Here is a 27,122-nt window from a genome sequence, read left to right on the forward strand (position 1 = left end):
AGTAGAGAGCTAATGAGTAGAAAAGGAGAAGGTGATAGGGGGAAAGAAGTCATTGTGCAGCCCATACCGTCGAGCAGAAAGGATTCCTCGAGATTCGCAGTGTTGGACTGGGAGGAAAGTGAGTTTGAAGAGGCCCATAGCGACCTGGTGACAGAAAACAATGAAAATCAAATTAGAAGAAACATCCTAAGCGGCAAAGGCAAAAGGCCGGCAGTCCAAGTCAATGAAAAGCAAATTCAAAATAACCCTGCAATGGTAGGAAGAAGACAATAGACGAAAATTTCAACAAAGATCGAACTTCGAGAATAGGAGAAACCAGAAGAAAATCTGCTCAAGCGGTAGCCCTGGATGAACATATAGTGGTTCGTGGTGATAATAGAAATGGGGCCAGCTCGAGCAAGGTGGTGGGTACAAATGAAGGTCACAAACAAATGGTAGGAATGGTGGAGCTATTTGAACTGGAACATCATGGCGATCCCCCGGATGGAAAACTGAATGCGATGGACGAGGATGGCCCCCCAGCCTGTGAGTTAGATGCCAGTTGTACCTCTATGGAGGATGCAATGGTGTCTTAGTTTCTTGCCTCCCTGCTGGTTTTTTCTTTACTGTGGTTTTTATCTCCCTGTGGGCCTCTGTTTTTTTTGCTTTGTTTACCCATGTTTTTGGTTTTCTTTCCATTTGTTGAGTATGAAGATTATTAGCTGGAATTGCCAAGGTGCAGCGTCTAAAGCATTCCTTAGAGCTGCGAAGCACATTATCAAAAATCATAAACCGACTCTATTTTGTCTATTAGAACCAAAAATCTCAGGAAACCAGGCAGATGTGATTTGCCGCAAACTTGCGTTTGACCAATGGGTCAGAATTGAGGCCATTGGTTTTAGTGGCGGCATCTGGATAATGTGGATGGAGAGTTGGACGGTGGATATCATTTACACTCATCCTCAATTCATTCTGGTTAAAGTCCAGGATGAGAATCAGAGAGAGTGGCCTTTAACGTGTGTGTATGAGGAGGAACTTTTTTGGTTTCAAAAATCAAAAGAACAATGGATATCCTCCGGAGACCGTAACACATCCTTTTATCATACAGCTACAAAAATTAAAAGGATGAGGAATAAATGCACTAGTTTTATAACGGAAGAAGGGACTCAAATTTCAGATAAAGAGCAAATAAAAACAAGTTAATTCCAGCAATGGTTCCCCGACTATCATGATTTTCCAAAATTAGTCCTCGTATTTTAATTTGGACAAAATAAGCCCTTGACTATTAGATTTCTTCCAATACTAGTCATTCCGTTAAAATGACTGTTAGATTGACTTGACTGTAGGGATAAAGTGGTCATTTCTAGTGGTGGTCTTCTTCTTCCTTATGTTGGCGAATAAATCATCTTCTTTACGCAGAAGACTAACCCAAACACAATTCACCATTGTTTCTCTTCTTTATTGTCTCGACATTAGCTTCTTGTTCTCCAAAATAGAGCAAAATATAGGTGGTTCCTCTATTATTGATGTCTACACGGTATAGTACTGAAAGTTTCTCTTCTTCTAGGAATCAAGAATACATTTATGGTGAGTTGGTAACCATTCCAAATTGTCAATGTGGCCAACGATTGAAGCTACAAACTTCTTGGACGAATGATAATCCAGGTAGAAGGTATTGGGAGTGTCGATCCGAACATGTGAGTCGAAATTTTTTGGTTAGGGTTTTAATTTTTTTTTTCAGAATTGGATAGATTATTAATTTTTTATTCAATTTTATGGTTTGTGCAGAGAGGGCAAATGTGTGGTTTTGTTAGATGGTATGGTCCCCCGATGTGTGCAAGGGCAAGAAAGATTATTCCTGGACTCTTGCGAAGGATTAATCGAAATGATGAAGAAATAACAAATCTTAAAATGAGGCTACAAGCTTGTGCTAATGTTGATGGGCAAAGAACCAATAGTATACAGTGGAAGGGTACTAGGATATTTATTGCATTGATTGTGATATGCATTTTGTTGTTGGTAGTTATAGCAGTCAATGCACCTAGGAAAAATAAGGTTCTTATGTTGGCAAATAATAATGGTTATGTGTAAGAGTACTCTTATGTGTAATGAAAACACAAAGCTGTAATGGTTATGTAGTGACAATTCCAGAATGCTAGCATTTGGTTTTAAGTGACAATTCAATCCAGTAGTGATTATGTGCTTTGATTTCAATAGACATTTCAAACCAGTAGTTGTTATCTGCTTTGATTTCAAGTGTCATTTCAATCTAGTAGCATAAATAAAGGATACTCAGAACCATTGGTAAAACATAAACACTTGCACTAGCATCTTCAAATTGTCTTACATAGACCAACTAGACCAATATACCAAAAAAGACCATTTGTAGTAGCATTTCCTACACCTTGTGTCACATAGACCAAATAGACCAACTAGACAAATATACCAAAATAGACCATTTACAGTAGGAGTTCACTAAAATTGTACTACAATTTCCTGCAGTATTCAAAATAGACCACATAGACCAATATACCAAGTTCTAATATCCAAAAGTACATCACCTTCTAAACATGAGTTAATCCAAATTGATTGGATCTTTGTCATCCCCAAAGAAAATAGACTTGAATGCCCCTGATCTTGTAGAATACTTCTTGACTGGTAATTTCTTCCTTCTTGGTATATTTGGAGGCATGACTTGTTTCCCTCTTGTTGTTCCTTCAATGCCTTGTTCAGCTGCACATACATAATGAAACTATTAATGACATTCTCAAAGATATAACTGTTGAAATGCAATAAATGGTTTGAAACTTACATTGAGCATGATGATCCTTGCCTATTTCTTCTATGCATTTGATTGCAACTCTGTTTGTGGTAGTTAATGAAATCCCTATAACACATCCATTGGATTAGTACTTGATAATTGAATTAGAGTAATAGTGCTTGAACAAAAAGTTACCTCCAACAATGCTCTCACTTTGAACTTCTATTTGATGCCATTGAGCATCCAAAATGTCATCTGGAATCTCCCATTTGTTATCTTCCATCTCATGTTGAGTTATTACATCAGGTTGGACAGGAACTTGGACTTGCTAGACTGGAACTTGGACTTGCTGCACTTGAATTTGGACTTGCTGGACTCGAATTTAGGCTTGCTGCTGCATTGGAATTTGGACTTGCTGGACTGGAATTTGGGCTTGCTGCTGGACTAGAATTTGGGCTTGCTGGACTGGAATTTGTGCTTGTTGCTGGACTGGAACTGCAACAGCTGAAGCTCTATTTCTTTTGTGCTGTTCAGAGCAAAGTGTAATTAATAAGCAGCATGACAGTAAACTATTAATTAATAAACAAAATAATAAATTATGAAACCTGATTTGGAGGTCTAACAGTTGGCTTTTGTGGACACTTTCTACTGTTATGGCCTGATTGTTTGCAAATAGTGCAATGTAAAGTCACATGCTTCCTTGTTAAGTAAACAGAAGCTTTACTTGACTCCCCAGCAGGTCTTGTCTCCCCAGCAGATCTCTTCCTCAGCTTTCTAGGTCTTCCTGGTTTGGCATTATAGAGTGGTGGCAATGGAGGTTCTCTTTCTATTGCAGGCCACTTCTCAAAACCTGCCATAGGCTTGATACAACCATCATATGTTTTCAGATATGTGGAAATGTAGTAGGATGGATCCACATAATGCCAAACAGGTCCTTTTCCATGCTTGATCCAAATTGCACAAACTGCATGGCTACAAGGGATTCCAGTTAGATCCCATTTCCTACAAGAACACAACCTGCTACCTAAATCTACACTGTACTGCCCAGAAAATGTCCCCATTATTTCAAACAGCATGGGACCACATTGAAAGCCAATCAACCCTCCTGCTTGCTTCTCAATGTCATCTATGTTTCTCACAATTGCTGGACAAATGACTCCACTCCATTCAGCAGCCTTAGTCTTGGACTCAAATAACCTGATTGCTAATTTTTTTTCTGATTAACTCCAAGCAATTAATGACAGGATTTTCCCTAGCTTGCAAGATCATTGCATTGAAAGACTCTGAAATGTTGTTTACCAAGATATCACACTGAGCTGTTCTAGTGAAATGGGATCTAGACCACTCTGATGGGTGCTTATCAACAAGCCAAGCAAATGCACCTTCATCAAGATTTCTTAATTCTTGTAATGCTGCTCTAAAATTGTTCACTGTGCATGCCCTTGCTGCCTTCCATAAGCCATCTTTGATTGGATTTGCTGTGAACCCAGCCACCCTCATGTTACAGTGCAAATGTCGAACACAAAATCTATGCTTAACAGTTGGTAGAACAATTTCACAGGCAGGTAAGAGACCCTTCTGCTTATCTGACATCAATGTCAATTCATTCTCTTAGATGGCATCAATATGCAAATCCTTCTTTAGCAATCTTAAAAACCATGTCCAAGATTTCTTGTTCTCACCTTCTACAATTGCATAAGAAACTGGGAATATACTTTCATTACCATCAATCCCAACTGCTGTCGACAACTGTCCTCCTGTTTTACACTTTAGGTGACAACCATCTAGACCTATGATTTTTCTACAATGCTTAAAGCCTTGCCTAGTAGCCACCCAGCAAATATACATTCTCCTAAACCTTTCTTTTCCATCCTCTAGTAGGTCACTGAAATCCACATTCCATGTAGTAGTAGGATTTGTTCTTTCGATCTCCTTGATGTAGCTCCAAATCCTATTGAAATAGTCCTCAGCTTCACAATTGATTTCACCTTTAGCCTTTGTTAGTGCCCTCCATGCTTGCTTCTTACTTATTGTGTAATGATCATCAGTGCACACCTTTGCTAAGAACTGATTTGTTTTCCAATCCAAATGCCCTTTGATTTCTTGTTTCCATCTTTTGGAAACAATGGTGGAATTCACCATTGAATTCTTTTTTGTCCTAACACAACCATCATGTTTATCCTTAAAAACTGTAATCCTCCAAGACTTGTCATCTTTGGCATACCTAAGAGTCACCTGCCATGGACAGCTCTCATGCTTGCATTTAACCACACATCTCACTTTGTCATTTTTTTCATATTTCATCTCCTTCCCTTCTTTGATTGCATAGTCGGTAACAGCTTCCCTAAACTCTGCCTTATCTTTAAAGGTCAAACCCAAGGAAAATTTAGGACACTTTCCTTCTATCTCCTTCAAAAACTTAGGCAATTTCATTCGTTTTTCCTCACCATCACTGTCTACAATGCTTCCTTCATCAGAGTAGTTTATTTCATCACATGCAACTATACTACAACTTGCTTGTTTTTGGTGTTGGGCCTCTACATCACCTAATCCTCCATACTCTGCATTTACATCTATGTTTTTATCAAACTCTTCATCATCATTACCTAAGTCATCTGAAATGAATTCATCTTCACTACTATCAGATTCCTCCCCACTACTATCACTGCCAACACATTCCTCTCCATTACTATCATCACCAACCACTCCTTTTATAATCCAGATTTCTATCACCTTGGGACTACAAGATTGGTTTACTAAATCCCAAACTTCACAATCTTGAACCAATTCTTGCAACCCATTTTCATGTAAAGAGAAGAACCTCAAATGGTCATCCATTGTATACCCTATTTCAATTAGCTTCTCTTTTAAACAAATCAAACCCCACTCATCTTCTACCATATTTTTAAATGAACTAACAGTCCCACCCATATACTTAGCTGGTAAACTTTGAATTATCCTTCCTCCATGCCTTAAATTAAGGGTAAATATTCCTGATTTGAATAATAAACACAATGAACTACAGTTTAGACTATATATTGCAACCAACATTATTCTAGAACAAATAATAAATGAACAACAACAATACAATACAATTTATACTATTATTTACTATAAACACCTACTTTACAACAAGTAATAAATAAAATACAACAATGTTGTTTATACTATTCATTACTGCAAAGCACAACTTTCTAGTACTGCAAAGAATTACTTTCTAGAACAAAGCAATACACTAAACAACAAAGAAATACACTTTACACCAACAATGGTCCCCACCAACTACTTTCAGCACATGTATATGCATTAAACAAAAGTATTCAGCAGTAAAAGAACAACAATGGACCCATGGTCCCCACCGCTACGAAATTCATTCTACAGTCAATATATATATATATGTATGCGAACAAGCATATAATAAACAACAGAAAACAAAATTCAAATTTGGTCCCCACTATCATGTTTTGTTTTCTCCTAAAGCTAGACAACAAGACAAGATTTAGTGAAACGAAGTACGTACCTGTCGAATCCATCACCAAAGAATCTATTCTAGCTGTTTTTCGCTTCCAATTACTTCGTTGTTCAACTCCAAGTCAGACGATTGAGACCACACCGTTGCTGAGCTTCGTTCTCGCTAACTTAGGGTTAAGCAAAATTTCTTAAGATTTGGGGATTTTGAACTTTAGATGGTCAACCGGTCATAGATGAAGGAGAATAAAAGAAGACCGAGTCGAAAGTATGTTTTTACCCCCAAACTTAACGTGTGTTCACAACCATGTTAACGGAAGGACTAGTGTTGGAAGAAATCTAATAGTCAAGGGCTTATTTTGTCCAAATTAAAAGACGATGACTAATTTTGGAAAATCATGATAGTCGGGGGACCATTGCTGGAATTAACTCAAATAAAAACCATGGTGAGGAACTATTACAAGAAGCTCTTTTCAGAAGAACAAAGATCCAATGTGAACAACTGCCCACATAATGCTTTTCCGAGTGTAAGTCTCGATATTTGGAGAAATATCTATAAAGAATGCACTGATGAAGAAGTCAAAAATGCTTTATTTGATATGGCACCATTCAAAGCTCCCGGCCCTGATGGATATCATGCCGGCTTCTTCTAGAAATCTTGGAATACTGTTGGAGACCTGTTGATTAGACAAACCAAGGAATTCATGAATAAAGGAAGTATGCCAGAAGGTCTTAATGACACTCTTGTTGCTCTTATACCCAAACATCCTGAAAAGCCTTCACAGTTTCACCCGATTAGCTTATGTAATGTGGCATACAAGGTAATAACCAAAGTCATCACCAACAGAATTAAGGATGTTGTTCGTCAAGTGATTGGACCGGAGCAAAGCAGTTTCATCCCGAAGAGACAGATCACAGATAACATTGTTATCTTCCAAGAAACTCTTCATTCTATGAAAAAAAAAGACAGGATCTATGGGCCACATGCTTATCAAAATTGACCTTGAAAAAGCTTATGATCGCATCTCTTGGAAATTCATTAAGGAAACTCTAACAGAAGTAGGTTTTGATGACAAATGGATTCACATGATCATGCAATGCATAGAAACTACCAGACTCTCTATTATCTGGAATGGAGAACACCTGGAGTGGATAAAACCTGAAAGGGGAATTAGGCAAGGGGATTCAATTTCTCCTTATATATTCGTGATGTGCATGGAAAGATTAAGTCACATCATCAAGGAAGTTGTTGGAAATGGAACATGACGAGGAATCAAACTATCCAGGTATGGTCCTACACTTACACACCTATTTTTTGCGGATGACATGGTGTTATTTGCAGAAGCTTCTGAAGAGCAGGTGAAGGTGGTTAAACAATGCCTAGAACACTTTTGCAATGCTTCGGGTCAACAAGTTAATCTCCAAAAGTCCCAGATTTTCTTCTCCAACAATGTTGATCAAGAAAAAGCCTGGAAAATTACTCACAAAATTGGCATTAGTCAAACTAAAAACCTCGGAATGTACTTGGGAGTTCCTGCTATTCATAAAAGAGTAAATAAAGATTTGGTGTCTCAAATCATGGATAGAATCAAAGACAAGTTAGAAGGATGGAAGGCAAAAATGTTGTCCTTTGCTGGCAGAAGAGTGCTGATTCAAAGTGTCCTTTCTGCCATTCCTTTCTATACCATGCAGACAGTGTGGCTCCCAGTAGGGGTTTGCGAGGATATTGAGAGGAAAATTAGGCATTTTCTTTGGGGAGGAAATAGTACCAGTCATATGCACTTAATCAATTGGAATGTCATCACTAGGAGTGCTGATAAGGGAGGTCTTGGCATAAAACGTATATACTACTACAGAAAAATGATACTAGGTCGCCTAATTAACGTCGCCTAGGTAGAACCGACGTCGTATGTTATAAAAAATCATTTAAAAAATTAAAGACCAATGGCGTCGGTTCTGGGAAGAGCCGACGCCATATGTTCTAAATAAAATTTTAAAAAAAACAATAAACCGTAAACACTGTATTGCATCTTTATTTAATTCATAGATCAGACAGATTGAGCAGCAGCCTTCTTCGTTCACACTAGCATCAGGCTTCACCCTTCTTCTTCCTTCTTCATCAGGCTTCACCCTTTTTCGTTCCTTCTTCATCCCTCTCCCTCTATACAGCAGCAGCGGCGTTGAGCAGTACAGCGAGCAGCGAGCATCTTTGTCTGGCGTGAGCAGTACAGCGAGCAGCGCAGCGAGCCTTCGGAGGAACGAGTGACGGCGGCGTACGGTGAGCAGCGAGCTGGCGGCGTGAGCATCCGGCATGAGTGCGTGCGAATATCTCCGGCCTCCAGACCATCCTGTTAGCATATCTTTTTTCCAAATACTCAGGCCATAATCTATGTTGTTGATTCAAGTGACACTGAAAGGCTGGTTATTGCTAAAGAGGAGTTTCATGCCATACTGGAGGAGGAAGAGTTGAAAGGTGTTGCTGTTCTCATATTTGCTAACACATCCGAAGAAGCAGCTACGACGGTGTGCGAATATCTCCGGCCTGCCTGACCTCCCTCCAAACCATCCGGCGTGAGTGCGTACCTCCCTCCAACAGCTCCTCTCCGGTCATCTCGTTCAAGTACGTACATTGCTATTATTATTATTATTATTATTATTATTATTATTATTATTATTATTATTACATATGCAGAACTTAGTTATTATTATTATTATTATTATTATTATTATTAAATATGCAATATGTACTTCTTCGTCTTCTTCAGCTTTTTTCGACGTCGTATGTGCTTATTTTAAAATTTAAAACCGACGTAAAAAGGTATTTTTATAGTAGTGATAAGAGATATGAACAAGGCTTTTATGGCCAAGTTGGGATGGAGACTTCAAAAAGAGAAAGAAACACTATGGGCTTCCATTATCTTAAAGAAATATAATCCCAAAGATGATGAGATGAAAGAATGGAAGGAAAGACATAGATGTTCTAATTTGTGGAAAGTCATCATAAGAAGTCGTGATATCATTAATAAAGGAATAAAATCCGGGCAACAGGACAGGGAAGCGCAAAGCAATGATAACTTCTCAGTGGCTTTAGCGTACAAAGGTGCATTAGGGGAGGAGGAATTTCTCGCTGATAAGTATTGGACTGCCATCTGGAAACTCAAAGTTCCAAACAGAGTTAGTGCTTTCATTTGGCTTCTTAAACATGGGAGAATTATGACTAATAGTGAAAGATTCCGAAGGGGATTAACCATGGATAACATCTGCCAGGTCTGCCGAAGAGGTATAGAAGACAGAAACCACATCTTTAGAACCTGTAATGCTACGAGAGAAGTCTGGAACAAACTAATCTCTAGAGAGGAAACTCAAAGACAAGCCCACCTATCTTTCGACTCTTGGTTATCGTCCAACATTCATAGAAAAGTAGGTGATAAAACGGACATCAACTGGAAAAATACTTTTGCTATTGTTATATGGTGGTTGTGGAAGTGGAGAAATGCCACGATTTTTCAAGGAAATGTGTGGAATATCCAGCTGAAAATGGACTGGATTGAGACACAAAGACAAGACACTATAAGAGCTTTTGCTAGAGCTTCTAAACCGGGGGGACCCCATGGTAAGTTCGGGCAAAAAAAACTTAAGTGGCAGCCCATGACCAATGCAAACTTCATATTAAACGTGGACGACAGCTATAGAGAAAGAGACAAAGTTGCGGGCGGAGGAGCCGTTCTCAGAGACAAACATGGTAATTGGATTGCGGGATGCGCTCGGAAGTTTCGGGCTGAGACGCCCTTAGAAGCAGAGTGGAAGGCCTTGGTGATGGGAATGCAATGGGTTAAAAGCAAAGGATATGAAAATTGCGAAATACATATTGATTCTAAGGAGATTGCTGATTTCATGCATGCAGCTCTCACAATAGGACACCATCAAGACACCATCATGGAACATCTCAAGAAGATGAATATTGAAGGAGGATGCAAGATAGTCCATGTGTATCGTGAGCAAAATCAGGTTGCGGATGAGCTGGCTAAGCTTGCGCTTTGTGGGGAGACTGACTGGATTGAATTTTACAAGCCACTCCCGGATGCAGAAGACGGGTTTGCAATGACCTTATAGGTGTCTGTACAGAGCGAGTTGTCTGGCTTGACGATTAGTTCCTTTGTGTCTTGTCTGGGTTTCCACCCCCTAATTTCCCAAAAAAAAAAAAAAAAAAAAAAAAAAAAAAAAAAAAAAGAGAACAAATTCTATTTAAAGCGTATAACATGTAAGCCATAAATGGTCCAAAGATAGCCTAACCTTCTTTCTTCCCAAAAAGCTAGCCTAACCTATAGGCTACAACATGTAGTCTTCGAAGCTACTACTTGGACCTATTAAAAAACCTATTTACAGATTTAGGCTAATTTTTTATCGCACGGGATTACACAATTCATATTTAAATTCAATTGAGCTTAAAGTATTATACAATAACTAAGTATATGTTTTGAATGAAAAAGTGGATTGTAAATATAATGAATTAAATTTCAAATAACTCAATATTAATTAACCTAGTGCCAAGCTTTTTTACCTGTGCAGCTGTGCTATAGAGTGAGTAGTATGAATATATTAAAAGTTTAATGTGGAATTCAGAATAAAAATAAAAGCAATAGAATAATTTCAACAAGATTGAGTGGAATAAGAAATAAATAAAATATGAATACTTTTCTACTGTTTAGTTCATATGGAGAATAAAGTTAGTATATTATGAGAAATTATATATATATTTTTTAAAGGAGAAATCATATTCTTAGGCCTTCCTCATTAGTTGTGGGTTTTTCTAAAGGTTTTTGTGCGCCCCAACATCCACATCATCATCTATTATCTCACTCAATCACAAAAACTATTCTCCACATTAGTTTTAAGTTTTTTCTCAGTTTTTTTATGGGCCCACCATTAAATTTATTTATAAATTCATTTCTAATTAAATTTATTTATAAATTCATTTCTAATTAAAAATAAACATAGGTACGTTGGTTTTTACATGCATTGCCAACATGAAACTTGAATTTAATTAATAAAAAATAATTAAAATTAATATGCATACACCTAATTAATTAAAATGATAATTAAAATCAATTACTTAAAAATTAAACTACATTGTGTTTTAATAAAAATAAATTACAAAGCGATTAAAAATAAATTAAAGTACATATAAAAATAAATTACAAAGCGATTAAAGTACATATGGAAGAGATAGTATTTATATAGTAAAAAAAAAAATACTAATTAAGTTTAAAAAAAAAAAATTAACAATATAAAAAAAAAGTTTTGCCGTTGCCATTGGCAACGGCACAAAATCTGGCCGTTGCCAATGGCAACGACCGGAAATTCAGCCGTTGCCGGCAACGGCTAGAAATTAAGCTTAAGTTGTTGTCAGCTAGTAAATGTCAGCTTTTCACTATTTTTTTTTTTTTTAAAAAACCTTGTTGTCAGGGGTTGTTGCAGGAGAAAAACATCTCCTAAATGCAACAACCCCATTTGCTAAAAACTTGAAGCTTAAGTTCTTATTTCTTAATACTTGTGCCAACCCCAACTAATGGGGAAGGCCTTATGTTTGGTTAGACCATGAAATAGAATACAAATATCATTTAAATAATCAAAATATCTCATATCCAAATAAAACGCATACATATATACATATTCAAGGACCATAAAATAACTAAATACAAAGCATATTAAAAATTATTGTATTATTTCATAAATAAATATTAATATTATTATGCACTCTTATTAAGTGGGTACAAGTTAAATCAAAACAAAATGTGGGTACACGTTTTATTCTATTATTTTAAAATAAATAAATAAAATTAATCAAGTGTCATGCTCTAATTGATTCAAAATAAAAATTATGACAAGATAAAATGTGAATCTCAATTTTATTTTATATGAACAAAATTAGAATATATTATGTGAGTTTTATTTTTAGAGAATATATTTAATTCATTTTTATTGCAAATTTATTGAATTGGATGGGAAGTCCATAATATGTGCAATTGGGCAAAACCTCTTGAATGATGATGGGGATATACAAACAGAACCAAGAATATATTTAATCAACAGGTTTGTGAAACCTCAAACTTTACTAAACAGTTAATAGACTTATTCTAGTCCTACAAATTAGGACAAAGTAGTCCATACAATATACTAAAATATGTTATTCATTCTCACGCCCCGCAAGATGGTGGATCCATCAGAGACATCCAGCTTGGAGCGAAAACCTTCATAAGAGCGGCGTGGAAAAGATTTTGTTAGCATATCAGCCACTAGATCCTGCGTGCGAATATAATTAACCCGTAACGCCCCATTATTGATAAGGTCGCGAACAAAGAAATAATAGAGAGCAAGGTGTTTCATCTGAGAATGATACATCGGATTCTTGCACACATAAGTGGCCCCAATGTTGTCACAATACAAAGCAGGCATAGTAGAGAGCTATATACCCAGATCAAGCAATAAGTTCCGCAACCAAATTAACTCAGCTACCACATTCACAAGAGCCTAGTACTCAGGTTCAGTAGACGAGCGGGCGATCAGTTTCTGACGAACTGAACGCCAAGAAATAATGTTAGTTCCTAAATACACAACATACCCTATCGTTGAACGTCCGCCATCATGGACCCCACCCCAACTAGAATATGAAAAAGCGGTGAGAGACATGCTTGATCCTTCGCGTAAAAACAAACCATGACACATAGTGCCCTTGAGATAGCGTAGCACACGTTTCACCCTTTGCCAATGCAACAAGGTAGGGGCATCCAAAAACTACGACAAACGGTTAACAATAAAACTGACATCTAGCCTAGTGATGGATAGGTACTGCAAAAGACCAACTGCACGGTGGTACTGAGTTCAATCCGCCAAGGCCGAACCACCATCACTATGGAGCTCAGTAGTAGACCCAGGTGTTAGAGGATACAGTAGCTAAGCAAGAAAGAGCCAGGGGCTTTTATATACATACGCATTAATTCTGTTAGCTATTTCGTCATCCTATATATACATTGTACTTCTTCTTTCATTTAGACAGTAAGCATTCATTCCAATCAATACAATTTACCATTTCCAGTTTAACTCCTTCATCTTAATCTGTTCGCTGCTGTGTATAATCCAACATGGTATCGGAGCGCCGGTGAGGAAGCTATGCTGCCGTAGCATCGGGCACTGGCGAGACGACTCCTAGAGATCGCAGAGCTGCGCGTTCGTCTCCGGCAATAGATTCGTAGAGGATCCTTACTTCGCAGAGGAGTAACAAAGCTGAAATCTGACAATGTTAGCCGCATTCACTCCCTAGTTTCTTTCAATTTGCATAGGAGTTTCAATGTCGCCGCGAAGATCCTGAAGAGGCGCGGTGAACCTGGCACCGCCGTAGGCTGTGGCGGTTGTTTCAAAGCCTCGAAGCAAGATTCATCGTGCAATTCGAGCAGAATGCTCGTTAATCATCGTTTTAAAGCCTCCAATTGTACTTCATGGAGTAGATCTGTGAAGATTTTGAGCAAAGTGCTCATCAGTCCCCTGTTTACGATTTTTAATCGGAGCAGATCCGAGAAGAGTTCGAGTAGAGTGATCGATCCAGTTCATGGAGCAAATCCATGGAATGAGTTAATTACCGATTTGGTCCCTCGACTATTGAGATTTCACCACTTTGGTCCTCGACAATTTTTCTTGCCCAATTAAGTCCTCGACTTTAAAAAAATTAACCAATTTGGTCCTCCGTTTATTGGAAGTAGATTGTGGGGTAGCAGCATGTGGAGTATTGGAAGTAGATTGTGGTGTGGCAGCATGTGGTGTATTGGTAGAAGATTCTGGCGAGGCAATGTGTGGAGTAGTGGAGGTGGCTTGAGGCGTGGTAGTGTGTGTAGGATGGGAGCTAGCTTGTGACATGGCAATTTGTGGAGTATTAGAAGTATTAGAATTGGTTTGTTGCACGTAGCATGTGAAGGTTGGGATATATTTGGTGTAGATTTTAAATTTGATGAGGGTGGAGAAAAAAAATATAATAAGGCATTAGCTGATTATTTTGTGCAGCAACTACTTCTGCTGGAGAAATACGTGCCCGCATGAGTGCCTGAAAGGGAAACTCATTGGGTAAAAACCGAACATGACGATGCAAGTAGACTCGACTTGTAACATGATTTAAACACTTGAATGCAGACTAAGTAGTTGAGTAACCCAAAAATACACACGGTTTGGACCTGGATTGTATCTTTGAACTAGTATAAGGCCGTAACCAAGGGAAGTATAGACACCCAAATGGTTTGAGTTTAGAGTACTTTGGTGTTATACCAAACAACACATGCAAAGGGGTTGAACTGTTGAGGATCAGAGTAGGTAACCGGTTAATAAGGTACACTGTTGTTTGAAACGCGTGTGACTAAAACTCTAAAGGCATAGATGCATGATGCAGTAAGGCTAACCCCATGTAGGCAATGTATCGATGACGACATTCAGCCACTCCATTGTGCTCAGGAGTATGCGTGGGACTAGTAAAATGAGATATGCCACACGAGCTTAGCAACGGTTTTAACTTTTGAAACTCGCCTCCATTGTTTGAAAATAGAATGACAATTTTGTGTTTAAACTTATTTTCAACCAGATTTATAAAGTGTGTAAACACTGAGTACACGTTCAATTTTTTTACCAAGGGAAAAAACCCAATATATTTGGTGAAATGGTCCACAAATAGCACATAATAATGAAAGCCATCAACTGATATTTTATTAGTACACCAAACATCATAATGCAATAATTCAAGTGGTCTTGTACTAGTCATGGAATTATTATAGAATGATACCTTGTGACTCTTGTTGCTTAAGCAGGACTTACAATGGAAATTAGAAGTAGGCCGAAGAGAAATATTGGCACTTCTGAGCACCTAAGCAAGAATTTTATTGGATGAGTGACCTAGAGCATGATGTCAATTTGTAAGAAAGGACTTGGTAGCTGCATTTATTTGTGGTGGGAATGAAATAGGAGCATTATACACATCATGCACGTTCCTCCCTCGCAGAAGTAGCACCCCCGTGGATAGATCGATCCTTCACAAAAACAATATTTATCAAAAAATTCAATAGAGACGTTAAGCTTCCAAAGCTTAGAAATAGAGACAAGGTTTCTTTGTAATTGAGGAACATAGAGGACATCAGACAAGGATAAACCACAGTTAGGAGTAGGAAGAATAGTTTGACCAGTATGAGAAATTGACAAGGGCGTACCATCACCCAGATCAATTTCGTCCGAACCACCGTATTCAATAACAACGTGAAACGACGACGGGTCTGAAGTAGTATGATGAGATGCACTGGAATCAAACAACTGAGGCTACTGATGATGAGCAGTAGTAGTCATAGTAGTGGTTACCACTGGCTTGGTGCCGAAGCTAGTGTCTAGCGAGACATTATTATCCTGCACGGAACGTTGCAACTTGCGACACTCACGGGTCTCATGACCAATGAGATTACAGAACTTACATATTATATTCCAACATTGTTGATTTAAATTCCGTGAGTGTGAATATTGTGAAAGAGATTGACCAGGATTACCTCGATTCGATTTAGAACCGTTCCAGCCGGAATTTGGAAATTCATGCTTCCTTTGCGTTACATTCACCGTAGCCACCATAGATTGTCTAACAGCATCCTTCTTTCGTTGATGCCTCTCAAATTCAACAAGCACGTCCTTTAGTTCTGAGAAGGTGATGGGCACCGGACGCACACGTAGGGTAGGAACAATATGATCATACTCATCATTTAACTGTGTGAGAATATGAACAACCAGTTCTTGCTCACTGATGGGATGTTGAGAAAGTGCAAGTGATTCAGCAATACTGAACATTTCATCGACATACTCTTCAACTGCATAGCCACTCTGGGGATTGGAAGCCAATTTTGTTTTGAGAGACACAATATGAGACGGTGAGGAACTGGCAAAGGTGGATGTTAACCGATCCCATGCCATTGCCGAGGATACCGCTAACGAGATTAATTGTTGAATTGTGTCTGAACAGCTCCCTAAAATAGCATTTAGGATAGGTTGATCCTAATGTATAACAATGTTTTGATGTTATAGGATTTCGTGTTTTAATATTATTGTACTTTTAATATTATTTTATTGTTTTAATTGTTTTAATGTACAATATTTTGGGCGGGAAATAGGATTTCGTTTTGGAGGATTTTGTTTATATATATATATAGATTGTATTAGGGATAGGAACTGTATTACCATATTTTATAATATTACGCAAACCATAATATTATAGGTCTGTTTTGGGCGGGAAGTTAAAACTGAGGATATTGTTTTTATTAATAGTATAGATTCAAAAAAAAAAAAAATCCCTTATCCACATGACCACTAAAATGAAAATAAAAACGGCATTGAAGTAAAAACCATGGTTTTCAATTCCATTTTAAAGGATTCAGGAATAACCAAAGGACAATACAAAATAAATCAACACATAATTATTATTTTTTTAAAAATAAAGTTTAAAACATCAATTTGTCAACTATGGTATTACGAATAAGTTAATTTAGTTTTTGTTAATTTCACTTTATGTTTTTAATACTTTATCCAATTATATTTTTTATTACCAATGTTAATAATTGATCTAAAATGTATTAATTTTTAATTTGACTATTTTATATTATAATTTTAATTAACTCCTCACTGGTAAATTCAATCATGTGGCAATCAGTTATTCTTTTTTGTTTTTTAAAATAATAATTCAATCTTGTATTCTTGTTGTGCTTTAATTTGGTTTGTGAAACTAAAGAATCCACTGCGTACCTGTAAGTAAGAAGACAAATTATACCGTTTACACAATTTAATTTGGACACAAAATTAACTTTATTTTATTCATATATTGATTTAATTGGAAGATATGAAAAAAAATTAAAATAATTTTTTTTAAAAATTAAAATGTACAGAGGTTGGGGGGGGGGGGGGGGGGGCATACAATGGGTCATATCTCATGTAGACCCCTGATGCCTAAGAACATGAGTCTCTAGTTCTCATTAATTAAGAGTTTGTTCGGAAACTTGAAAAATGAATTTTGCAATTTTTTTTGGATATTCAAGGAAAATGAAGTTAAAAGAAAATATTCATTATTTTAGTCAACGAAAAAAATATCTAATTTGACAGAAAAATGAAAATGCCTTAGATTTTTTGTCGGAAGATATTTTTCTGATTCTTTATTTTTATCTGCTCTCATATTTCATTTCAAACCAGTCTCCCAATTATTATTATTATTATTATCACCACCATCACTGCTACTCCTACTACTACTACTACTACTTATTATTATTATTATTATTATTATTATTATTATTATTATTATTATTATTAGTTTTTGTGATCCTAGCCGGTAAAACCAAAAGGAGGTAACTAGTTTAAGATGGTCATATTTGATCGGCTCAAACTAAGAAAGTTATTAGGTCGCTTTTACAATGATTCAAACTTGAAATCTTGTAGTTATTCAACCAACTTAATTGGAGTTGTTTTTTTTTTTTTTTTTTTTTTTTTTCCATTTTTATGTACATGGTGAACAACCTATATATTAATTTCAACGCTAAAATGTTGGCAAAGTGAACCACGCTAGATATAGCAACTTGCAAAACATGACACCACTATCTTATTTTATTAATTGTTTAGAATTATAGATGTTTAGTAATATTAAATTTTTAGTTTGAATAAGTAATTGAGTCTACTTTGATAGTTTTGATAGAATTCTACATATAATTCATCCAAGAAGTATTGAGTGATAAAATAAGAAATTTTTCCTTTCAAAAAAAAGAAAAAAAGAATTTTTTTTTCTTATTTTAATTTTTTTTAGGAGGTCTCGTTCACTCAAAGAACAACTTTAAAGATCAGAACTTGTATTTACTCGAAAGGTGCTATCCAATGCATTCTTGAATTAGAGATGTATCAAAACGTGATATATATATTTACTGAATTCTGATCTGTTGAGTATATAGTGACAATTCCTGATCTACCAGTCAGCATTCAATGTTAAATACATTTAGGCTAGGAGTGAATCTCTCAATCTCCATGTATCTCTCTAACAAATATATTATTATTATTATTATTATTATTATTATTATTAAAGAATTATTAATTAAAGGCAACTTAGATATAAACAAACATACATGTGTGTAGCAGTGTATGCATGCATAATAATAATAATAATAATAATAATAATAATAATAATAATAATGATTATTCGAAATAATAATAATAATGATTAATGATTATTATTATTATTGTTGTTATTATTATTATTATTATTATTATTATTATTATTTTGTATAAGGATATTTATGTCTTTAAAACCTATTTCATTTCTATTACTTTAACCAACCAAACATTGGAATACAATTCATAAAGTCTATTCCTTCAGCGAACCAAACAAAAGAATACAATTCATGTCCTATTCCTTGCCTATTTCATTCCCTGTGAAATAGTATTCCTATTCCCTCCAAATTCATTCCGTGAACCAAACGTGCTGTTAGGGTGTCTTTGGTTCATGGGCTTACACACTTGGAATAAGAATCAAAATCTAGTTAGTATTTAATTGACAACTTTTTAAATACAATTGTGAGATTTGATTATATCTTCAATTAAAAATCGTATTCCCTAATTAAAAATATAGGGTTCACACTTGTGTGAGACCGTCTCACGGATCCTTATTCGTGAGACTGGTCGGGTCGGGTCAAGGCACCATGCAAATGTCATACTTATATGTGCAAATGTCATACTTATATGCTCAAATATAACACTAATCAAGAATACAATTTTTGTTACTTATTAGAGAAAAAGTAATACATTTTTCATAATAAGTAATGTTGACAAGTGCCCCTTACTTATAAGGGCAAATATAATACTTTTGTGAAAAAATATAATACTTTTAAATCGAAATGTAAAAGTATTATATTTTCCCTTAAAAGTATTACATTTACCCTTATAAGTAACAAAAAAATTATTCCTCATTAGTATTACATTTGAGCATATAAGTATGACATTTGTGCATATAAATGTTACATTTGCATCTTGACCCGACCCGACCCGACCCGTCTCATGGCGAGACGGTCTCACACAAGTTTTTGCCAAAAATATATCATTCCATCTTATTGTTAATCTGATTTTTAAGTTTGGATTATTGCTTTTAAATTTTTATTTTGATTTAATTTGTTCATATTGGTGCTTTGAATGCCATTATATTAGATCCAATTGCCTTAATTTGTTATTTTTGTGTTTTTAAAACCTGTATTCTATCATAGGGTCATACATATATAACCAAACATCAATATCGATAATCGTTCCAATTTCACTCTACTATCAAACATGCAAAATACTTTTACCAAAGTCGATTCCCTTATGCGAATCAAACACACCCTTAGTTCTTTGTTTTCAAATTAGTTTCACATTTAATTAGTTGAAAATGCTTTCATTTTGTGTATATTTCATCATATCCAATTTCACATTCTTGCACGCAATGACGACGTTTTGAATATTTTGTATTGAAGGTTAAACAATATTGAAATCCGATCCAATGACTAATTATGTAAAAAAAATTAAAGTTAAAAATCAGGAATTAGATATAAAATTATGAGTATAGCCAAGAGCAAAAATATAAGGATTTTTATCTAAACTTCCCTGTTGAGGCTAGATTTATGGAAGCCAAGATGGGGCCCAGCATGATGCATCTAATAATGTTAGGGTAGTACGTTGCCAGCCAATTTTGATGTTTGGGTTATATATACGGAGAATTTATGAAGTTTTTGTATGCTCCCTCTTCTTATAGCATGGTATGGACGTAAGGTGTGGGTTTTTTATTTTTTTTTATTTTTTTTATTTTTTATTTTTTTTTTTTTTTTGTAACTAAAAAATGACAAATTTCAATTAACTAAGATCTAACTTCATAGCAGTACAAATAAAATTAAGAGGAACAAAGATTGACTTTCGAGCATGTAAATGGGCAGTCTAGTTTCCAGATCGTTTAATAAACGAAATGTAAATATGCGACAAAGCATTAAAAATATCTTTAGTATAAAATAAAATGAGGTCAAAAGAAGAGTATTGTCGAGCCAAGTTGAGTCCACAAAGAATCTGCAGTGTATCTGTGTTTTGACTTGAACATGATCTAAGTTGAGGGTCTTTATCCACCAGAGTGCTTCTCACAGAACCAATGATTCTGCCTCATAAGCCAAAAGAATTCCTTCCCAAGGAACACACTTTGCAGCTTAAAAGGCACTATACTCATCCCTTAGAATCCATCCAAACCAGGGTTTCCCCCACTTGTATTAATTATTGCGTCTATATTTAGCTTTGAGCAACCATCATTTGGCTTTAATTACCCACTTCTCAATAAATCTCTCACTAAAATGATGGTTATTTTCTTCAGCAAGGTCGAAACTTGGTTTCAACACTGGCCATGCACGGGCGTTATCACACCCGTGACATGGCCGTTAACACAGACGGCCTTCAACATGCTTGTGTTGATGCCCGTGCCCTGAGCCCTGATGTGCAATTTATTTTGTTATTTTCATATCTAAAAAGGAAGAGAGAAAGGGAAAGTGAACCTCAACGTAGGGTAGCAAGAATAGAGAGTATTTTCGCACTTTTGTTTAAGAAATTACTTTACCTTTTCCCAAAAATGATAGATTCCTTAGTTTTTTAGCTTTGATTCCATCTTTGACTGTGGATTTACTCTATTTTCAGAAGATAAGTGTTGGTTTTATGACTACGGGGTAGTCAGTCGGCAGGCCAACACAACCGTAAAATCAACTGATATCGTACAGAATATTTGAACAGTATCGTAAAGATAGAACAATAATGGTTTTATGAACAATACACCAGGAAAATAACCATTAGAAGAGAGAGGTGAGTCACAAACGGACTACTTAAATACCAAGTCTCATCCAAAGATTTTCCTAGACATGTAAGGTCACTCTACCAAGATTGATTCTTTCCTACACGATATGAACAAAAATAACAGTTGATAATAGGAGAGAATAATAGAGAATAATAGAAAGCAATTGTAAGAGACAAAGATTTACGTGGAAAACCCCAAGAGGGTAAAAACCACGGGCAAGGCTAAAGGTGTTTCACTATAAAGAAATTATTACAACTCTTCTTTCGGTGTAACAAAGAGAAAATAATGGAGAATTTCTCTCTTGCTAAGGAAAGAAAGAGCAACTACTAAAGGAGAGATGTGAATGATTTTGGGATGATGAGAATGATACATTGGTAGGGTATTTATAGGTGGAGTTTAGGGTTTAATCTCGTAAATAATATAAAATTTGGGGTGTGAAATGTGATTTTCTACCCAATAATTTCAATATTAAAATATGATTATCTCTTCCTTGATCAGCCATCATCTTGTCTAATTGTCTTCCACTTGCACCACTTTTTCAATAATTTGCCATCAACTTGATATATAATATATTATCACACACTATTGGTGAAAATGGGATGTCCTTGTCTTGTCCTTCCTTTTTGGCCATCATGAAGTCCGTGGATGGCTTTGTGATCTTCATGAAGTTTATAGCCCTTTGAATTATCTTTCCACCAGTTCATGAATCTCTCAATTTGGATATTCCTACAGTGAAATATGATTTAAATACTAACAGTCGCCAAGTAGGGTGAGAAATAGCATACCCCTGCCTTCTATGCTGTTTTTGGTCGTCTTATCTTCAGATATACACTCTGGGTAACATAAGAGTTGTAGCCCTTTGAGTCTTCTTTCTAATGTCACCGGAATCGCCTGATTCGGATATTCCCACGCCGAGATATGACCAAAGTACTGAATCCCGACAAGTTGGGCGGGAAATAATACTTTATGCTATTTTACCCAATTCATTCTTACATAATTGTATTTCTCCAACTTTAATTGAGCTACTTATACGGATTGGATGGTTATTTGCACTTTAGGCCTCCGCCAAGCTCCTAATCAAATCGAACCAATACATCATTCTGGGCTGATGGGCTAGGCCCAAACATTCAGGCCCAAGTATCTCACCCAACAATAAGTGTTCTGTATTTGATTTTATCTTTTTTGTTTATGTTGTTTTCCTATGATATTTGTGCTTTATTTACTGTTATGATATGTGTGTAGTCCTATTTAGGACTCAGGACTAAGATTAGATAAAATTCTAATGCCTATTTAATGTGTATTGCATATTAGGGATAAAATCCAATCTTGGGTTCCAAATGTTATAGGAGATCTTGTGTATTCTTGTGTTAAGGTGTGGTGCACAACATCTTTGACACTAATCTTGTGGGAAATTCAACCGTAACGAAAGTTGGGTTAGAATTTCCAAGGCCCCGTCTTGCAACCCCTCAATTCTTCTACAAAAGTAGGAAAGTTTAGGGATTATATTTCTTGGGCTTTGTTGTGAGGATTGATACATCACGATAGTTGGACAATCCTCGTGATTCAATTCGGCCTAGCATAGATCACGACAGTGGTATGTTAGACCCTAGATTGGTGATCGGTAATCTTAGAACCCAATATTGAGTTTATTTCCCCTTAAGCTTTAGTCATGGCATTGAATCATGTATAACCTCATTCCCAAGTCCTATTTTGATAAATTGCATATTTGTTTATGTTGTTTGATATCCCTTATATCGAAATTGTGTTTAGCTTCCACTGGTTTCTTAACCCTTGTAACTACATATTTTCAAAACCATGCTTTAACTCCATCCTAATGAAGGAAAAAAATAATTTTCTTTGTTTGATTTAACCCCGACCAACAAATGGCGTCGTTGCTGGGGAAGACACATTTGAGAAGATTTTGAAAATTTTGCTATCTAACATAAAGCTCTTTAGAGGCTTGGGAGTCTAAGTATTTGTTTGATTTTGTTAATTTGATTTTTACAAAGAATTGTGTGATTGTTTTGGTTTTAGGTTAGTCGTTTTGTGCATGCAAACGTGACTGAAGAGAGACCAATGATTGCATCCACTAAGCCAAGAACTTTATACGGATTTAAAAGAAGAAAGAAGGAAATACGTGAGATATTGCAAGAAAGTGAAGAAGGAAGAAACACATTTGAGATTGGAGACTGTAGCTAGCCTGTTCAAGACTCTGCTAATGGGAGAAGCGCTTAGATTCCACAGGAGATTGACCCTCCAGTAGGGAATGAGAATGTTCAAGGAAAGCACCACAAGCTCAACAAATTCCACCTATGCCCGATCCTAACCAACAACAACACTTTGAAGGAGGAGCAAGACCTTAGGTTTATGAACAATTCCAAAATGCATTTGAAGGAGGTATACCCTAGTTCTATGCCCAAGAAGGACAAATACATAGCATGGGAATGCAAAATTTGCTGAACCAAGTGCATCATAATAATGTTCTAAGGCCTATGAATTTTATGTCACAACAATTTTAGCAAGATATTCCAGAAGTATTTTATCAAGGAATGCACAATGCTCAACAAATGGCGACACATCTAGCCCCTGATTTTGAAGAAGATGATTGTTTTGCGTACCCAGGAGTGGAAACAAATAATTTTGAGATCAAAACCTCAATGATTCATCTTGTGCAAGCCAATCAGTTTGGAGGATCAAGGTTGGAAGATCCAAAAGCCCATATAAATTATTTTGATAGGATATGTTAAACTATCAAAATGAATGGAGTGGCAATGGATGCTAGAAGCTAAGATTGTTTCCCTTTTCTCTACGGGATCAAGCATTGACCTGGATGAATTCCTTTGGCCCAAATCATTTCAACATTTGGGAGCATCTCTATAGGTCATTTATGCAAGAATATTGCCTATCGTTCAAGGCTACTAAGCTTAAGAAGCAAATCTAGAAAATTCAGCACTTTGGAAGTAAAAACCTATATGAGGCATGAAAGAAGTTCAAAGACTTGAGAAGGCAGTGCCCGGGGTATCTTTTGTTCTCAAGAGACTTCATATCATCATTCTATGAAGGGTTACTTGACAACATCAAAGCTATCATTGGCACTTCATCAATAGAAGGAGTATTTTTTTACATGACTCCTAAACAAGCTAAGAGGAGCAATTGATTGAAATAATCACAGAAAACACTACGTATTGGTACCATGAAAGGAGTGAGCCGCATAAAAAGGAAGAGTTCGCCGGAATCTTTGACGTTGATGAAAAGAGTCTATGCAAGCACAATTAAATTCAATCCAACATCTTTTGAAGTAGATGGGGCAGAATTAAAAGATGAACGTCCAAGTAGTAATGGCACCAACTTCTGTATCACCCCAAGCATCCTATGTTACACCATTTCCTATGGCCCAATCCACAACGCTTATTTCACCAATTTCCCATAATATGGCTTGGTACCTGGTTAGGTTGTCGAGAGGAGTTATTCCGAACCTTTATGTAACACCCCCAAATTCTAATACATGATTAATCATAAATAAACAATCTTTCTTACTAACCATTCTGAAAACAAATGCGGAAGCGAATTCAAACTCTAAACCAATGGGGTGTTATGCCACGCTTGGACCACCACTAAGCCCAAACGCACAGGCTACAAAGCTTTCTAACTGTAATCCATATTACAACAATTCACTAATCGAATTACAAATCAACTATAATACAACATTTTGAATTCTAAACTAAACCATTTAAACCAAGCTACAACTCCAAGGGAAACTAGCTCTACACCGCACTCTTAGAACGGGTCACTTCTATCAAGTCCTGAAAACAACAAGGTTTGGAAAACACAAACAAATAGAATTAGCATAAAATGCTAAGTAAGCTCTACTCCGCCCTGTAAAATAAATATATTTATGGCTTGAAAAATAGGTATACTTTATAAATAGATTTGGTACTTAAGTTTGCCATACTCCATAAACCATTTAGCCAAAAGCTTAAAAAGAGTGTTTCCAAAAGGATTTTCCATCATAGGTAGTGGTTCTCAAAAGATTTAACTCACACCAAGGATAAGCAAGATATAAACTTTCTCAAGTATAATATTAAATATACTTAAAGCAATATAGTAATTTTATAGCCATCGCTAGTCACTCACAAGGTATCATAAGTAAGGAGAATTCATAAAATAGCCTTTCTCAACATCTCTATATATCATTTCAAAGCATAGCTTTCCAAATACTCATTATAGATAAATAGTATAATTCAAGTATGGAAGAATGTATATAGCACATTACTTATAAATATTTACAATACATAGTATATGTATATGGAGGAATTCAAATCATATAGTTTACTCAACCAATAATCATTTCAAGATATAAGTTTTCTCAAGTCATTCTCAAATATCAAAATAATATAATATTGCTCAAGTGGAGGTATCCAACAATTCTTAGTTTATAGTTAAATCAACGAGTACAACATAAGTATGGAGGTACTCAAATCACCAATAGGAGGATAGGAACGGAGCTTACCTCCACTACCGAACCTTCACACCTATACAAAGTAAATGGAAACAGGAACTAGAAACCTAAGTGCGCACACCCCGGGGATTCCAAGCCCCAAAGGTAGTTACTAGCCCTAGTAACCCGGGATTTTTGCTACCAGGTTACCCACCCAATCAATAACCAATAGGACCGCAGCCCTAGGTTCTCATATCAATAGCAAATAGGACCGCGGCCCTAAGTGCTCACAATAATCTGGACCGCAGCCCAAGATTCTCGTAACCTCCAATAATAAAAATATAGATAACCTCCATATAAATTATAAACAAAGTATATTCTCCAAAAATAGGTACTTTGTATATAATTCCTCCATAATAGTATCCAAAAATAGGTACTTTGTATATAATTCCTCCATAATAGTAATATCCTTTCAAAATAGGTTATATAATTCCTCCATAATAGTAATATCCTTTCAAAATAGGTTTTCATGGATATTTTCCATAGTAATATCCTTTCAAAATAGGTTTTCATGGATATTTTCCATTGTAATATCCTTTCAAAATAGGTTTTCATGGATATTTTCCATTGCCCGCACCTTTCAAAATAGGTTTTCATGGATATTTTCCATTGCCCGCAAGCTATTCAAGTACACATCTCAAAACAAGATAGAGCATATATATATAATATATACATTTCCAAAATAGGGTTTACATCAAACATATGATTGATAATATAGTTTATATCTCTCGCAATAAATATAGTTTATACCTTCCAAAAGCCATATAGTTTCATACTCAAATAATTTACCATAATGTCCTCACTATATAACCATACACATATTCATACTTTGTAAATCATAAGGTGACACCGAAATATACTCATTTGCTATTTATCACACTTTTAAACCCAAACACATTTTCAAAATAGTTTAAGGACACAAATTAGATAAATAGCACATTTGATAGGGAAAGGTAGTTTTGACAGACATAGAAACTTACCTCAAAGCTAAGCTCCAATAGTAATCATCCAATCTAAGGCTCAACTTTTAAGTTGGCCATTTCAACGGAAACCTGTGAATTAATCCAAATCTTTATTTAGTTACGTATGTTATCATTAACATCCTCACTAATTTATCATCATAAATATTTCAATATTATCTATTTTCCCACAACAAACCCTTCATCACCATCATTCTATTAATCCATAAACCATCATTCTTATTCCAATGTCATCTCCTTTCCAATAATGATCCATTACCATATCCATAACCATCTTCATCCCTTAATCACCATCACATTTATTAATGGCATAATAACATCATCATCAACACCATTTCTTCATTAAACCATAATCACATCCATAACAATCTTTAATCCCATCATCTAGTCATTATATAATTATTGTATCATCACCACCATCATCATTAATAATAAATTCCATAAATGACCTTTAATCACTATTAAGCTTTATCATTAGTCCATAACTATTATCAAGTAGCCACTATTCAATTAATCATAGTCCATAACTATTATCAAGTAGCC

At 35.7% G+C, this 27,122-nt stretch overlaps 2 protein-coding genes and 1 long non-coding RNA gene across 3 annotated transcripts; all 3 read right to left on the reverse strand.

Moving 5' to 3' along the window:
* Window positions 1–3,336: 3,336 nt before the first annotated feature.
* LOC116023484 lies at window positions 3,337–4,333 on the reverse strand. Its single transcript, XM_031264487.1, has 2 exons — window positions 4,053–4,333; window positions 3,337–3,937 (listed from the first exon to the last, which is right to left on the reverse strand). The coding sequence occupies exons 1-2, from the start codon at window positions 4,331–4,333 to the stop codon at window positions 3,337–3,339; spliced, it is 882 nt and encodes a 293-aa protein (XP_031120347.1).
* An 18-nt stretch (window positions 4,334–4,351) lies between these two features.
* On the reverse strand, window positions 4,352–5,671 carry LOC116023485. The gene has a single exon (XM_031264488.1). It carries the CDS (start codon window positions 5,669–5,671, stop codon window positions 4,352–4,354), a length of 1,320 nt encoding a protein of 439 aa, XP_031120348.1.
* An 18,939-nt stretch (window positions 5,672–24,610) lies between these two features.
* LOC116023275 lies at window positions 24,611–26,631 on the reverse strand. The gene is made up of 2 exons (XR_004099394.1): window positions 26,580–26,631; window positions 24,611–24,904 (listed from the first exon to the last, which is right to left on the reverse strand). It is a non-coding gene; the product is annotated as an uncharacterized LOC116023275 (long non-coding RNA).
* Between the last annotated feature and the right edge of the window lie 491 nt (window positions 26,632–27,122).

This window comes from Ipomoea triloba, chromosome 6 (genome assembly GCF_003576645.1).
Source record: "Ipomoea triloba cultivar NCNSP0323 chromosome 6, ASM357664v1".
Classification (NCBI taxonomy): domain Eukaryota; kingdom Viridiplantae; phylum Streptophyta; class Magnoliopsida; order Solanales; family Convolvulaceae; genus Ipomoea; species Ipomoea triloba.